Source organism: Ochotona curzoniae, unplaced genomic scaffold (genome assembly GCF_017591425.1).
Source record: "Ochotona curzoniae isolate NIBS_2020 unplaced genomic scaffold, NIBS_Ocur_1.0 scaffold_2453, whole genome shotgun sequence".
Lineage (NCBI taxonomy): Eukaryota > Metazoa > Chordata > Mammalia > Lagomorpha > Ochotonidae > Ochotona > Ochotona curzoniae.
Genome location: NW_024467094.1, coordinates 13,374,221 through 13,391,789, shown reverse-complemented (window position 1 = coordinate 13,391,789; position 17,569 = coordinate 13,374,221). Strand labels below are relative to the sequence as shown.

Genomic DNA, 17,569 nt, shown 5'->3' with positions numbered 1-17,569 from the left:
CAGCATCCACTATTGTGTTGCACAGCCTGGCTCAGTCCAGCTTTCCCCCAGTTACAGCTCCTCCTGGTGGGTGCTGCCGCCTAGCCCAGTCCAGCCAGATCCCTGTCCCAGACCCAGTTTGAACTGGCTGGTGTTGCAGCTCAAATCGATCTGGCTCCTTCTGCACCCTATCCTGATTCTCAGATTTACCAGTGGATGTTATGAATTGGTCAAGCCTGGTCTGTCCCCAGACCTGATCCATATGTATGCTGGCGGGCTGGGATGCTCCTTGCATTAGTTATTGTAATCATCTGTAGGGACTGCATCCTCACGAAGGTGTTCCCCAAACTCCTGCATCGGATCTCCTCTTAGTGGCAGATCCTTGTGCACACTAATGGGTCCTTGGCCCAGGTTGACTTTGTCTACCTCTTGTTCTGGCAGGAATAGTGGTCTTGCTCAACTGGCCCACACCCATTCTGGTTCTTACTGTTGGGTGCTGCAGCCCAGCCACACCTGGTCCATGCCCAAACACAGCTTTTGCATGGTTTAGTGGGAGTCAGTACCTAGCCCAGCCTGTTTTACACCCACTCTGGCTCTCGCGATAACCCTTGGGTGCTGGAGTCTAGCCGTCTGTCACTTCCCAGACCCAGTCAGCACCTGCACCAAGGAAGGCTATAGCTATGTCCAGTCCAGCACACTGCTCTCAATTTAGCTCTTGTGCTCACCAGTGGGAAACCCAAACAGCTGGAGCATAACCTTAGCTCCCCAGCTGTACCTGTTCACATCCACAGCTCTTGGGTGTGCTACCGGAAATTGCAGTTCCACAGGTGTGAGACCACATATCCCCAACAGATTCTGGTACCAGACCTGATTCTTTCACATGTTAATTATTGTCATGATCCATGCTAAGTTCACCCTTCCCCTGTTCTGACTGTCCTTGTTTGGTACTGTGATCTTGCCCTGCCAAGTAGTTCCCAGCCTTAGCTTTAGTGTGTGTCAGTGAGTGGTGCTTGGTGATGGTCAGTGCTAGCTAGCCCAGCTCAGAACTCCCCCATATGCTGGTACTTGGATCTGACCGTTAAAGGCCCTCCTGTTTCCCCTCTCCAAACTGTTTGTCTCAGTCCCCTCACTTACCTGTAGGTACAGTGGCCTTGTCCATGGAAGTCCCTAAGCAGTAATTCCTCACCCAGGCATGAACACTCAGATCATGCTGTGTTACTGGTTGTCCTGAGGGCTTGATTCAGCGTCGTTGGTGGCCAGGGCCTCCCACCTGACTCCTTTCTTAAATTTTTTTGGGGGAGGAAGCTCCCAATGCGATGGCACAGTGGCTAAATTCTTGCCTTGATTACTCCAGATCTAATATGGGCACTGGCTTGTGTCCTGGCTGTTCCACTTCCCATCCAACTCCCTGCTTGTGGCCTGGGAAAGCAGCAGAGGACAGCCCAAGACCTTGGGACCCTGCACCCATGTGGGAGACCTGGAGGAGACTCATGGCTTCAGATTGGCTCAGCTCCAGCCATTGCAACCACTTGGAGAGTGAACCAGCAAATGGAAGTTACTTCTCTCTCCTTTTCTCTGTAAATCTGCCTTTCCAATACAAATAGATAGATCTTTAAAAAAAATTTTTTTTTGAGAGACAAAGAAAGCTCTGATTTGTTGCTTTACTTTCTGAATTCTAGCATTGCCAATGCTGAATCAAGCTGAAATTGGGAGTGGTTACCAAATTACTTCAGCATTACTTATTATTTCCCTTGTTGCACTTTGCAAAACTAGAAGCAAAACCAGGATGAAATTCAGGCATCATGATGTGAAATGTGGGCTGCCATCTGACAACCTCCACCACAGGTCAAATATCTGACCCCTGAATTAAATGTTTTTTTTTTCTTACATTTGAGGATCATTGAGAGATGGAAATTGTCGTCTTGTTAGAAACAGACTGTTTTGGGGCCCGTCACCTTGGCCTAGCAGCTAAAATCCTCCCCTTGAATGCACCGGGATCCCTCATGGGTGCCGGTTCTAATCCTGGCTGCCCCATTTTCATCCAACTCCCTGCTTGTGGCCTGGGAAAGCATTCGAAGACGGCCCAAGGCTTTGGGACCCTGCACCCGCTTTGGAGACCCTTGAAGGATCTGGGCTCCTGCTTTGGGTCAGCACAGCACTGGCTGTTGTGATCACTTAGGGAGTGAATCAGTGGACAGAAGATCTTCCTCTCTGTCTCTCCTCCTCTCTATATCTGATGTTCCAATAAAAATAAAAAAGTCTTAAAGAAAAAGAAATACTGTTTTTAATACTCGTTGTTTCTTGCTGACTGCATCAGATTAAATACTCATTAAGGATTAATGTAAAGGTCTCCCAAGATTTAAAAAAATTTGAAGTTTTATACTTTAGTAGGTGGGGGAGGTTTTTTGTTTTTTTAAGATGTATTTATTTATTTGAAAGGCAGGGCTAAAAAAAAAGAGGAAGATACAGAGATCTTACATGTATGTGCTGGTTTACTGCCCCAAATGGCTGCAATAGCCAGAGCTGGGTCAAGCCAAAGCTAAATGCCAAAAGCTTCATGTGTATCTCACATGAGTGTAGGGGCCCAAACACTGGGGCCATCTTCTGCTCTTTTCCCAGATATATTAGCAGGGAGCTACGAAGTGAAGCAGTTGGGATTCATTAGTTGGCAGCTTTATCCACTAAGCCATAATATTGTTCATAATATTGTTCCAGGGGAAAAAATTTTTTTTAAAGATTTATTTATTTTTATTGAAAAAGGCAGATACACAGAGAGAAGAAGAGACAGACGATTGTTCAATAATTCACTCCTCAAGTGGCCACAACAATTCGAGCTGAGCCAATCTGAAGCCAGGAACTTCCTCCAGGTCTTCCACGCGGATGCAGGGTCCTAAGGCTTAGGGCTGTCCTACACTACATTCCCAGGGAATGCACCCATATGGGATCCTGGCACCTTCAAGGCGAGGACTTTAACTGTTATGCTATCACTCCGGGCCCCCAGGAAAACATTTTTAAGTGTCATAGATTATGCTAATCTTCAGTCGGATTTAGGAACCATTGTAGATGATCACATTGTGTTTACAATGAAGTTCTAGCCCTGAGAATTTTGTAGGGCTTGTCAGTAAATTATATCAATTACTCTTAATAACTTCTGGTTTTCTTTACTGTTTTCTTATTTTGCTACAGTAGTTTATGTCAGCGTGGCTTCATTCACACAGATGAACCAAGGATTGGGATAGGAGTATAAAATTAGAATCAGACAGCTGACTGCCCAGCAGGATGCCATCAACCAACAGAGCGGGCAGCCTAAAGGACCCTGAAATTGCAGAACTCTTTTTCAAAGAAGATCCAGAGAAGCTCTTCACAGATCTCAGAGAAATTGGCCATGGAAGCTTTGGAGCAGTGTATTTTGTAAGTATCAAAAGCTTGATGTCAGTAATGTCAGAGCAAGATCAATAATGTGAAGAGATACAGACTGAAGATTTTTTTAAAATTATACTCTGAAAATACTATTTTGACACCAAGTATGTTCCTTTATACATCAAGAAAACAGTGGATTGTGTGGCAGGTACCAACTGTGTATCCTTTAATTAAATACTGACAGAGTATATACCAGTAGATTGCACAGGTTGAGAGCTTAATTCCCTTAAGACTCTTTGTCCCCATATGATGTAACATTCACAAGCTCCAGGTTGTATCACCAGTACTTCTTACAGATCAGCTAAAATCTTGAGGTTCTCTACTTTTTATTCTTTATAAGCTAGCTTATAGACTTTAGGGAACCATAGTTACTACTGTAAAGCATATAGACATACAGGTCTGGAAATATCCATAATATAGGACCTTTTGCCCTGTTATACCATGTATATACTGGGCTATACCATCCTCACAGCTTGTTAATGTGTTCTTATTTGCCTTGCAGGAAGTCCCTGAATTCAGTGCTTTGGGTTTTTATGGAGGCTTTAATTACATTATAGTAACTAGTTGATTAAATAATTAACCATTGGTTATGAATTCAGTCTTTTGCTCTTCCTCCCGGGCGTGGGATGGAACTGTAAGTTCTAACCCCCTGAAATTAGTTGTTTTCTCCTGGCAACCAATCCACCATACTGTGGTTATCCATGGGTTTTCCAGAATTCATTTCATTAACATAAGCTCAGATATGGCTGAAATTTGTTTGTTATAACTGACAAAGGACTGTCCCTGTTACTACTCTGGCAGCTCTGGAGTAATTTCAGAAACCAAGAACAAAAGGTTATATATTTTAACAGAAGATATTGTTGTAGGAGATCAAAATATCCCACCCAAAATATATTTCTTTGATGCATATGAGTTGGGTATTTAGAGAAACTGCAGACCTCTTCAGACACAGAAAAGGTTCTGAAAAGCTGTCCTTTTAAAAAGTAATTTATGTCATTTTACATTAGTAAGATAAATAACAGATAAAGGCAGAGCCTTTTTTATTTGATAGTTCACTGCCTTCAGGTTTTTTTGAAATATCTTCCCACTGGAGTAAAAGATTTGGGGTCTGATATCTGGTCAATAAGTTACCACAGATGGATTTTATTGGGAGTGTTACTTGGGAGGCTCTATGTACATAAACAGAATAATAGAACAACTTTTGTTCACTTAGCCCCCTGTATATATTGCTCCCACCACCACCCAACAGCTTCAATTCCCTATTCTATCTGAAGCTCAATGCTGCTTAAACTTTCACTGTCTATCCCTTTGTTGAGACTCCTATTTTGTAAACAGCTCCTGGGTTTTTGCACATTAATAAATTTGTATGCTTTCTCTCCACTTATCTGCCTATTGCTAATTCATTTTGTAGACAAATACTGTTAAACATTCCAAAGGAAAAAAATCAGAACCTTTTTACATAGTAGTTCCTACCTTATCTTCAGAGGATATATATTTTTTTTAAGATTTGTTTTTATTAAAGAGATAGATTTACAGGCAGAAGAGACAGTGAGAAAGAGCTTCCATCCACTGGTTCACTCCCTAAATGGTTGCAACAGCAGCCATTTAACAGTGTCCATGCCTGCATTGTTGGAAAACGCTTCAACAACAATACAGTCAACTTGTGACTGTTCATGCAGGACATCCATTGTAAAACTAGAGGGAAATCAATGTGGAGGGGGGAGGAACCTTGTGGAAGGGCACGGGCAACCCCGGAACCTATAGAACCATATCATAAAACAAACCAAAAAAACTAAGAAAAAGGAAAACTAAGGGATTCAAGGAACAAAAAATTGGTTCTATCAACTAACTGTTTGGCATACTCAGACTTGAGCTTCAGATACCGATACCTCACTGGGGAAAAAATGACAATAATTGTTTAATTCCTGCAGGAATTACCACAGTAATTCAATGAAAATGCATGCAAAGCAATTAAAACATCCACATGGTATACATACGTAATATTCAAGAAATTATTATTCATTTTGCAAGGAACCAATTGAGGATCAATTCTTTTTTTTTTTCATTTTTTATTATATTTTTGACAATCTTTACATAGTTAATTAGGGTAAAAAGGCTCAAGGGCTACAGGAAAGTGGGTAAGACTATTATTTCCACATTGTTTCCTTTATGTATCTGAGGTAAAGGGGGATATTGAAGGAGAAGCCCCATCCAGTCTCCCACCCGCCCCAGATCCTGGATGTGGGGCATGCTCTGAGATACTTGCTCACGTGGTTTTAATAGTTCACCAGTTATGAATCGCTGTCTAACTCGCCACTTCAAGCACGATGAGGTCGTTGAAGAATCCACTGATTGACATAGTTCATCATAGAATCTTCATTTGCCCAGCATTTCGCTGCCAACATATAGCTGAAGTGGTTGATTGACTTGTTCTGTCCTCTGTCTTTTCTTGGTTAGGGTTCTGAGTTCAGCATTTCGATTGGGGAGATCACCAAAGAAACTTTGTCTGAAGTGTTCCCAGACCAGATCTTGTATGTACTTGCAAGTAAAGGGCCCAGCACAGTCTATCACCTCGATTAGCTGCTGGTTGCAATTGCTGGGTTGGTTCTGCTTTTAGCCCTGCCTCCCACTGGAAACAATGGGTATTGCAGTCCAACCTGATTCTGCCCAGCTCATACTCATACCTTGCATAAACCAGCAGGAGCTGCAGCCTAGTGAGACCGACCCACAATCACCCCCACCAGGCCCACCCCCTGTCCCGTTTGCCAGTATGTGCAGCAGACTAGTCCAGTCTGTCCCACATCCCATTCAGTTCTTGTACATGTTGATTGGTATTGAAGCCTAGTTCCATCTAACCAGCTCAACTATCCAACCCACACACATGCTGTGCTTGCGGGTGCTTTTCTGTCTAGCCACCCCAGCCCCTGTTCTGGTTTTTGTGCCCTCCCGTGGGAGTGGTAAACCAAGAGGGAGGAGCCCACTGTTTCCCTCCCAGGTCTCTCTCACTCCCGGATTATGACTCTCCAGGTGGTTCTGTGGTTTGACTTGACAGGATTAGCCCCCAGTGCCAACTTCTGCCAGCTGATGCTGTGGCTAAGCCCAAGCAACGCTTACCCACTCTAATTTTGTTTGCAGCAGTAGGAATAATCAGCGCAGCCTGGCTTTTCCCTGATCTAGTCCACATGAGGTGCACCGGTGTTGTAGCCCTGCTTAGTCTGGTCTGCCCCCATCCCATCTCGCATTCTCCAGTGGGAGTAGCTGTCCAGCAAGGGAAACCCCCCGTATTCCCCTTTTTGAGGACCAATTCTATGACAGGTTGAGGACTTTATCTAGACCTGGACTCAGCAAATGGTTCATGGGCCAATTCCAGCCCATTCAAGCCCCTCACATATATCCATTTTTGTACCATCTGGGGTTGCTTTTGCATTAAAATGGCAGAGCTGAATCCTTGCAGCTGAGACTATGTTGCTAAAAAATTCTAAAATATTGGGGCCAGCGTGGTGACTCAGCAGGCTAAATCTCTGCCTTGCAGTGCTGGAATCCCATACGAACCGCTTTACTTCTCATTCAGCTTCCTCCATATGTCCTGGGAAAACAAGGCCCAAAGCCTTGGGACCCTGCACCTGCATGAGAGACCTAGAAGCTCCTGGCTACTGGTTTTGGATTAGCTCAGCTCCAACCATTGAGGTCATCTGGAGGAAAAACCAGTCTATATAAGATCCTCTCTGACTCTCTTTAGCTCTGTAAATCTGACTTTCAAACAATAAATAAGTCCTAAAAATTTAATTTTTATTGGAAAGACAGATATACAGAGAGGAGAGACAGAGAGGAAGATCGTGTATCCAATGTATCACTCCCAAATGGCCTCAACAGCAGGAGCTGAGCCAATCCAAAGCCAGGAGCTAGGAGCTTCTTCTGGGTCTCCCTTGTGGATGCATGGGCTCAAGGCTTTGGGCCATCCTCTACTGCCTTCCCAGGCCACAAGCAGGGAGGTGGATGGGAAGTGGAGCATTCGGGACACCCTTATGGGATGCTGAAACATGCAAGGTGAGGGTTTAGCCACCTAACCATCATATTGGGCCCTAGTCATTTTTCTAATAGGTACAGTGCATATCCAGTTGGCAAAAGGATAGTTTTTAATAGATAGTACCAGAGTAGCTGGACATTCCTATATGAAAATTAACTCATACTTCATGCCTTATGCTGAAAGTAATTTGAATCGATCATAGAGTGAAATATAAAAAATAGCTATGTAAAACTTCTAGGATTCAACACCAAAGAAAATCTTTGTTACCTTTGGTTATGTAGAGTTCACAGACATGACACCAAAATCATGATCCATGAAAGACAAATTTATAAATAGAAGTTTATTAAAATTTAAAACTTTGCTAACCATCCATAATATGAGTGAAACCTAAGTGGAATACAAACAGTAACAAGTGCCTTCAATGTAAGATTGTTATTTATTTGGTGAACGAACTTTGTTTATTTGGTGAACAAACAATCCTTGTAGGCAGTTAACCTGAATAAGATGTCCGTTAAGATTCTCACATCAGAGATCCTGGGTTCAGTGCCCAGCTACAGCTCCTGATACTAGTTTCCTGCTGATGTAGACATACTTGTAACTCATGTAACTGGGTTTCTACCACTTACTTAAAAAACCTGGACTGAGTTCTGAGTTACAGCTTCCAGCTTCAGCCCAGCTCACTGTTACTGCAGACGTTTGAAGAGTATATTGTTGGGTGGGATTTGTCTCTCTCTCCTTCTCTGCTTCTCAAACGAACAACAAAAAAAAATTGTTTTTTTCAGTATGCTGTTATAGGATACTATAGGCAATAACATTGTTTCTGCAGTAAATTAGATCAATACATCTGTCATCTCCCTCAGTAAGAAGCAGCTGAAAAGTTCCTAATAGCATAGAATTTTATTAACTTTATAATACCGTAAAATTTTATTAACTTTAATCTTAATACTTTTTCATCCTACATGTCTGATATCTTGTGTCTACATTTCTGTGTTTTCTCTTCCCCCTCAAAGCAGTTTTTGTCTCCTTTTTGACATGATAGCTCACTGGTGCTTTTATTCTTAAAGAAGTAATTACCCCCAATTTAATCTGTTAAACTTGTCCCTCCCCACTTTTTATTTTAGGCACGAGATGTGCGTACAAATGAAGTGGTGGCCATCAAGAAAATGTCATATAGTGGAAAGCAGTCTACTGAGGTAGGTTAAATATATATGTTCTTATGTTCTTACTGTCACGTTAGAAAAAAAGACACCGTTTTCAACTGCAGAGAACGATAGGATTTATTATTTTCTTTGACATGCAACATACAGAAAGAAATGTATACAAGTGTTACATATGTCTCATTTGTATACTATGTTACCTAGAACTAACTATAGGATCTATGTATCACTAGGTGTCAGCATCACTGGCATCCCCAAAGATTACCATTTATGCTCTTGATTTTAACTCTTTTCAAGTTTTGTACATGATATTCTATGTTCATTGTATTTTTCCATATTGGAAATAATTTTTGTAGATGTTTAAAAGTTATTTAGGGCTGGTCTTGTGGCACGGCAAGTTGAGCTGCTATATTAAAAACTGATAACCTATGTCAGAGTGTCTATATGAATCCCAGCTGCTCCCTGCCAATGCACCTGGGAATATAGAGGAAGATGGCTTAAGTGCTTAGGTCGCTGCATTTCATTTGGGTGACCAGAATGGAGTTCCTGGCTCCTAACTTTGGTCTGGTCCAGGCCTGGCTCTTATAGCCATCTGGTGAGAAAATGAGAGAATGGAAGATCTCTGTTTCTTCTCTCTGTGTCACTGTATCTATATATATATATATTTATAGATAAATAGATACAACATTTTAAAATGTAAATATTTTATTATTATTTTTTTAAGATTTATTTATTTAATGGAAAGTCAGATATACGGAGAGGAGGAGAGACAGAGAGGAAGATCTTCCATCCAATGATTCACTCCCGAAGTGAGCGCAACGGTTGATGCTATGCCGATCCGAAGCCAGGATCCAGGAACTTCTTCCGGGTGTCCCACACAGGTGCAGGTTCCCAAGTTTTGGGCCGTCCTTGACTGCTTTCCCAGACCACATGCAGGGAGCTGGATGGGAAGTGGAGCTGCCAGGATTAGAACCAGCGCCCATATGGGATCCCAGGTGTGTTCAAGGCGAGGACTTTAGCCACTAGGCCATGCCGCCAGGCCCTAAAATGTAAATATTATTTAATGTCTTTAAAATAAGTTTTAATAGAAAGTAGAACAATCTGAAAAAATACATTATTGCTACTATATTGAAAGGCTTTATTTTAAGATTTTATCAGAAAAATAAAAGGACAGAGATTTCGTCTATCTACTGGCATTCTTTCCAAATGTTTGACGCAGCCAGGATCCAGGAACTCAGTCTAGGTTTCCCTTGTGAGTGGCAGGATCTGAGTTACTTGAGCCATCACCCATTCCCTCCTACAGTGCATATTAGGAGGAAACTGAAATCTGAAATGGAACTGGCAGTGAAACCCAGGTACTCCAGTATGGAATGTAAGCATCCCAAGTGGCACCTTAACCAGTTTAATCATTGTGCCAAAAGCCCACGTCAGAAGGACTTTCAATTTATTAATATCCTAGGCTTTTTCTCCAGATTGCATTTATTCTACTTAATTAAGAAAGCTTATTGATGGAATTTTATTTTATTAAGATTTATTCACTTTTATTGGAAAGTCAGATATACAGAGAGGAGGAAACACAGAGAGGAAGATCTTATATCTGCTGATCCACTTCCCAGGTGGCCACAACGGCTGGAGCCAGAAGCCTCCTTCCAGGTCTCCCACATGGATGCAGGGTCCCAAAGCTTTGGGCCTTCCTCGACTGCTTTCCCAGGACATAAGCAGAGAGCTGAATGGAAAGAGGGGTCACTAGGATTCGAACCAGCACCCATGTGCATGCAAGACGAGGACACCAGCCACTAGGCTACTGCGGCCATACTTACAGATTTTAATCTTTTAAAAATCTGTCTTTCTGGGCCCAATCGCTAAATGGCTCAAAGGCTAAATCCTCACCTTGTGAGCACCGAGATCCCATATGGGTGGTTGTTTATGTTCTGGCTGGTTGAATTCCTAACCAGCTCCCTTCTTGTGTCCTGGGAAATCAGTGGTGGAGGCTCTAAACTTTGGGACACTGCACCTGTGTGGGAGACTTAAAAGCTCCTGACTTCTAATCAGCTCAGCTTGGGCATTTGTGGCCATTTTGGGAATGAACCTGCAGATGGAAGATCTTTTTCTGTCTGTTATATGTAAATCTGACCTGCCGTTCTAATAAAAACAAATAAATCATTAAAAAAAATAACGATGGGGCCTGGTGGCATGGCCTAGTGGCTAAAGTCCTCACCTTGGACGCCTGGTATCCCATATGGGTGCTGGTTCTAATCCCAGCAGCTCCACTTCCCATCCAGCTCTCTGCTTGTGGCCTGGGAAATCAGTCGAGGACAGCCCAAAGCCTTGGGACCCTGCACCCGTGTGGGAGACCTGGAAGAAGTTCCTGGATCCTGGCTTCAGATTGGCATAGCACCGGCCATTGTGCTCATTTGGGGAGTGAATCATCGGATGGAAGATCTTCCTCTCTGTCTCCTCCTCTCTGTATATCTGACATTCCAATAAAAATAAAATAAATCTTAAAAAAAAAGAAATAAAGATGGTAATCTTCATAATATGCATATCTTACAATTAAATTTTAAAATTCTTAAAATTGTAGATTGAAACAAAAATTGTTAAAATTTATTTATTTTTATTGAAAAGACAGATCAGATTTACGGAAAAAAGCATCAGAGAGAAAGATCTTCCATTCAGTGGTTAACTCCCCAACTGGCCAAAACCACCAGAGCCAAGTGGATCAGAATCCAGGAGCCAGGAACAACTTCTGGATTTCCCATGTGGGTGCTGGGTCCCCAGGCTTTGGACCATCCTCTAGTATACATATAACCTGTCAGTGGACATTTGAGTTTCTTTCATCTCTTTCCTTAATTAGGAATTACATTGCTTGAAACATAGTAAACATATTTTAGGGTTTCTGCTGTCATTTCTTTTTGGTGTATGCCCAGAAACAAAATTGCTGGATCATTTTTAAAAGTTTTTTTTTTTTCCCTACTAATTTTTGGACTCTATTTAAGTCCCGGTCAAAGATCCAGTGTGGTAGCCTAGCAGCTAAACTCCTTGCCTTGAATGTGCTGGGATCCCATTTGGGTGCTGGTTCTAATTCCAGCTGCCCCGCTTCCCATCCAGCTCTCTGCTTGTCGCCTGGGAAAGCAGTTGAGTACGGCCCAATGCTTTGGTACCCTGCACCCGTGTAGGAGACCTGGAGGAAGCTCCAGGCTCCTGGCTTCCAATTTGTTCAGCTCCAGCTGATGCAGCCGCTTGGAGAATGAATCATTGGATGCAAGATCTTCCTCTCTGTCTCTCTTCTCTGTATGTCTGTCTTTTCAATAAAAGTTTTTGAAAAAATCAATCTTTAAATAAAATGCATGGAAATTATAAAATTACAGAATTTATTTCTCAACATAAGCCCTGAGCCATTTATACGTAATGATACCAGCCAGTTCGGTCATTGATAAATATAATCATGTTAGAACAGTGTATTATTAAGAAAAATGGGTTACCATTAAAGATTTATTGTGATTGAAAAGCAAAAATAAGTTAATAGGTGCCAAATCCAAACTCCAGGGTGGATTGCTAATGAGTTCGTATACAGAGTTACAGAATTATTACTGTTCAGGACAAGAACTTTATGCAGTGGTTAAAGTGATTCTTGGATTGCCCACATTCCATATCAGAGTTGAATTCAAGTCCTCACTCCACTTTGGATTCCAGCTTTCTGCTGATGCACATGTGGAGCAGTCCATGATGGTTCAGATAGTTGGTCCTGCCTCTGTATAAGGGACCTGTTTGACTTCAGGTCTCCTGGTTTAGGCCTGCTCCAACTTCTGCTGTTGCTGGCATTTGAGGAACAAGCTAGTGAGTGGGATATCTCTGTCTGTCTCTCTGTTCTTGTACATTTCAAGTAGGTCAACTTTAAAGCCGTGAAACATTTTCTGAATTTAGCATTTTATAGTATGAGTTATGCATTTTATATAAGGCACTGAGAACATGTTTTATTGTATTCTGTTTGAGGAATTGTGAAGTAATATAGGAGGCATTGTAATAGTTAAACTTCCTTTTATGCTACTCTGCTCTGATTTAATCATGGTGAAACTTTAAAAATGAGAATAAAAGCAAAAAATAGGAACTTACTTATTTAAGATTCATTTATTTTTACTTAAGAAAACTTATTTACAGAGAGATAGAGAAACAGAAAGGGAGAGGTCTTCTGTCCACTAGTTCACCTCCCAAATGCTGCAAGAGTCAGAGCTGAGCCGATCTGAAACCAGGAGATAGAAGCCAGAAACCTCTTTCTAGTCTCCTACAAGGGGACAAGGACCAAAGAACTTGTGACATGCTCCGGTGCTTTCCCAGTCCATTGGCCTGGAGCTGACTGAGATGTGGAGCATCTGGGACACAATCCAGTGCCTACATGGGTTGTGGCACTTGTGGGTGGAGGAATATCCTGTTGAGCCACAGCACTGCCCTCTCTCCCCCACCCCGTTTGCTTCTTAAGATAAATTGGTTAGAATACATCCTCCATTTAAAAAAACTATATTTATTTGAAATACAAACAGAGAGGGAAGGAGAGACCAACAGAAAGAAAGAACAGAAGAGATCTTCAAACCACTGTTCACTGCCTAAATAGGCATAATGACTGGACTGGGCCAAGCCATGGATGGCAAAAGAACTGATGCCCTTATAGAATGCTTGCACTGCAGGCTGTTGTTTATCTTGTTGAAGCGCAGACTGGAACCTTTTTTTAAAAAAAAAAAAAAAACCAACAAAACTAAGTTTTATTTATTGAAATTGACAGAGTAACATAGTGGGTAAAGCCACCATCTGAGGCACTCTCATCCCATAACTTCCTGTTCAGGTCCTGGCTGCTCTGTTTCTACTCCAACTTCCTACTGAAGTCCTGGGAAAAGCAGTGGAAGATAGCCTAAGTCTTTGTGTCTCTGCACCCATGTGGGAAACCTGGAAGAAGCTCCTGTCTTCTGGCTCCAGGCTAGCCCAGCTGCAATTGTTGAGGCTGTTTGGGGAATAAATCAGTGGATGGGAAATATCACTGTCTGAATGACACTCTCTTCTCCCTTCTTCCCTCCCTCCCTCCTCTTTCTGCCTTTCCAATAAAAGAACTCTTAAGAAACTTTTCTGGGCCCGGCGCAGTGGCCTAGCAGCTAAAGTCCTCACCTTGAACACGCCGGGATTCCATATGGGTGCCAGTTCTAATCCTGGCAGCCCCACTTCCCATCCAGCTCCCTGCTTGTGGCCTGGGAAAGCAGTCGAGGATGGCCCAAAGCCTTGGGACCCTGCAACCGTGTGGGAGACCTGGAAGGAGCTCCTGGCTCCTGGCTTTGAATCAGCACAACATTGGCCGTTGTGATCACTTGGGGAGTGAATCATTGGATGGAAGATCTTCCTCTCTGTCTCTCTTCCTCTCTCTATTTATATATTTGACTTTGCAATAAAAATAAATCTTAAAAAAAATTTTTTTCCCCCTTGGGACCAGTATGACAGCTCAGCAGGCTAATCCTTCAGTTGCAAGTTCTGGTGCCCATGTGGGTGCCAGTTTTTATCCTGGCTGCTCTATATCTGATCCATGGGAGACTGGAAGATTTCTGGTTCTTGGCTTTGGATCAGCTCTGCTGCAGCCATGGTGACCACTTGGGGAGTAAACTGGCAGATGGAATATCTTTTTATCTTTCCTTCTCTCTGTAAATCTTTTTTTTAAATATTTGTTTATATTTATTGCAAAGTCGGATATACAGAAAGGAGGAAAGACAGATTCTCTGTAAATCTGCCTTTAAAAAAAAAGATAATAAAAAGTAATGGTTTCTTTTTTATGGTTTCTTTTTTAAAGATTTTTTTTTACACACAGGCACACACACACACAGATTTAATCCTCTGGTTTATTCACCAAATGACTGTAGCAGCTCGCGCTGAGCCTGACCAAAGCCAGGAGCCAGAACTTCTTCTAAGTGTCCACAGCATAGCATGGACCCAAGCACTTTGAGCAATCCTCTGTTTCTTAACCAGGCACAAAGCAGGTAGCTGGATGGGAGGTGGAGAAACTGGGACTCAAACCAGCACCCTTTAGAATACTGGCATCACAAATGGTGGCTTAACGAGCTTTACCACAATGCTGGCACCAGCCTAACTCTTTAAGGTTGTCCCAGAGTAGTTTAAAACAGAAAGTGTGTCTGGATTTCCTGATAATATCTGTGAGTAAATCTCTTTGTAAATTAAAAAACAAACAAAAAAATCTCTTAGTAAATGGTAGAAGAAAAGGATTTTATACTACTTTTTTTTTTTTTTTTAAGATTTATTTGTTTTTACTGGGCCCAGTGTGATAACGTAGCAGTTAAGGTTCTTGCCTTCAACGCGCTGGGATCCCATATGGACGCCGGTTCTAATCCCGGCAGCCCTGCTTCCCATCCAGCTCCCTGCTTGTGGCCTGGGAAAGCAGTTGAGGATGGCTCAAAGCCTTGAGACCCTGTACCATGTGGGAGACGCAGAAGAACCTCCTGGCTCCTGGCTTTGGATTGGCTCAGCTCCAGCTGATATGGCCACTTTAAAAAAAAAAATTTTGTTTTTATTGGAAAGTCAGAGAGACAACAAGGAGGATCTTCCTTCCGATTATTCACTTCCCAAATCAGCGCAAAGGCCAGTCCTGTGCCAATCCAGAGCCAGGAGCTGGGAACTTCCTCCAGGTCTCCCACACAGGTGCAGGGTCCCAAGGCTTTGGGGCGTCCTCCTAGGCCACAAGCAGGGAGCTAGATGGGAAGCAGGGCTGCCAGGATTAGAACTGGCACCCATATGGGATCCTGGTGTGTTCAAGGCAAAGATTTTAGCCACTAGGTCATCACACCGGTCCCACTACTTTTATTTTGTGTGTGTGTCTGTGTGTGAACTTTTATAGTAACTAGTTAGTTGTTCACTAGCATTTCAAACTCTGCATATAGGAACTTAATATGTGCATACATTTAAGTTTTATTTTATTTTTTGAAAGGCAGAGCTGCAGAGAAAGAAACAAAAAGAAATAGGACTCTTCTATCTGCTGCCTTATTCCTCAAGTTTTGAAAACAGTTTTCCCACATGGTTACCCATGGACTTAGGCGATTTTCCACTGCCATCCCAGGCTCATTAGGAGGAAGGAGGCTCAGAAAAGGCGAAGCCAGGACTCAGACTGTGACTTATATGGGATGCCAGCTGTGTGAGCAGCTGCTTTACTGGCTGTACCACAACACCAGTCCCAGGAACTTAAATTTCAGAGGAGTTTCTTTATTTGAATTAGCAGCATAAACACACTGTAACATTTGGTAGATGAAAAAAGCCAAAACCACAGTAGGTAAACTTCATAGCTTTTAGGTTGTTCTCTTATAGAATTGTAAATTAATAGAGAAATGTTAGACTGAAGAAAAATCACTAAATATGGTATATGTAAATTTCAGCAGCAAGCTTCATATGTTGTGATTGTGAAATTTTACAAGGTTCCTTGCTGATAAATTTCATCAAAATCTAATCTGTTGTAATTCAAAAGCATTTTGTAAATCAAATAATTAAATTGTAAACTATGAATATAATTACTTTTTAAAAAAATTATTTTTACTTGATTGGCAGATTTTGCAAAGAGAATTAGAAAGGTCTTCCATCCTCTGGATCACTTCTCAAATGGCCATAATGATCAGAGCTTGAGCTGATTCAAAGCCCGGAACCAGGAGATTCTCTAAGTCTCCCACATAGGTGCAGGATTCCAGTAGTTTGGACTATCCTCCACTGCTTTCTCATAGAACAGAATCATAAGTGGAGCAGCCAGGACATAGACTGGTGCCCGTATGGGGTTGCAGTGCCACCATTCTCTGGCAACACCAACCCCTAATAAGTTATTTTTTTTTTTTATCAAAAAAAAATTTGACATTTCATCTAAGAATTACAAATTAGGGTGTAGTGTGTTAAACTGCTGCCTGCAACAACAACATTTTGTATGAACAAGTTTTCAGGTTGACTACTTCACTTCTCCCCCAGCCTGGGAAATCAGAGGATGACCCAGAGGCATAGACCTATGCTCCATATGGGAGACCTGAATGGAGTTTCAGGCTCCTGACATCTAATTCTGCCTTCCAAATAAATAAATCTTTAAAAAATTAAAACTAGAGTCCAGCGCAGTAGCCTAGCAGCTAAATCCCATATGGTTGCTGGTTTATGTCCTGGCTGCTCCACTTCCCATCCAGCTCCCTGCTTGTGGCCTGGGAAAGTAGTGAAGGACAGCCCAAAGCCTTGGGACCCTGTACCCTCATGGAAGACCCAGAAGAGGCTCCGGGCTCCTGGTTCCTTGCTTCAGATTGGCTCAGCTCCAATCATTGCAGCCACTTTGGGAGTGAATCAATGGATGCAAGATCTTCCTCTCTGTCTCTTCTCTTCTCTGTATGTCTGACTTTCCAATAAAAGAGAAATAAACAAAAAATTCAAACCAAGCAAACGTTTATTTTGTATCCTTAATTAGGTTGGCTTGTTTTATAGCTTTCTTAGAAAATCCCAATTGATAATTTTTCATTCTTTTTCTCCCCACAGAAATGGCAGGATATTATTAAGGAAGTCAAGTTTCTACAAAGAATAAAACATCCCAATAGTATAGAATACAAAGGCTGCTATTTACGTGAACACACAGCATGGGTTTGTATCTCTTCTGTCTTTGCAATTTTAGTTATAAATTTGGAATGACCTAATTCAGACTGTCTCAGACTGATTGTGTAAGACGTGTGAAGATACCTGAAATATTTTTTTATACTGAAAGAGCAAGGGCACCATTTCCTAGATATCCTATGATCTCCATGTAAAAGGCCTTCCATGAATTTTTGTGGTTGCACTCAGTATTGTGAAAACAATTTTACTCATTGATCTTTTTTGTAGGAATACACTGTAATCTGTTATACCAGGAACAACTTGTAATTCTAAAAATATAAAATTAAGATGCTATTGTGTACGAAGTACAGATTAATTTTGTCCTGTTGTTACTGTTGAC

The 17,569-nt window shown here is 41.9% G+C and overlaps 1 protein-coding gene across 4 annotated transcripts in view; it reads left to right on the top strand.

Moving 5' to 3' along the window:
* Positions 1-17,569, top strand: part of TAOK1 (TAO kinase 1) — an 88,200-nt gene that overhangs the window by 27,747 nt on the left and 42,884 nt on the right. For 2 of the 4 annotated variants that reach the window (XM_041001279.1, XM_041001278.1), the window contains exons 1-3: positions 2,925-3,390; positions 8,548-8,619; positions 17,119-17,220. In XM_041001279.1, coding sequence (XP_040857213.1) covers positions 3,259-3,390; positions 8,548-8,619; positions 17,119-17,220 — 306 coding nt within the window. In that variant the 5' untranslated portion in view covers positions 2,925-3,258. Of the gene's footprint in view, positions 1-2,924; positions 3,391-8,547; positions 8,620-17,118; positions 17,221-17,569 lie in introns of those variants that run through there. The other 2 variants (XM_041001277.1, XM_041001280.1) reach the window with 2 other exon arrangements.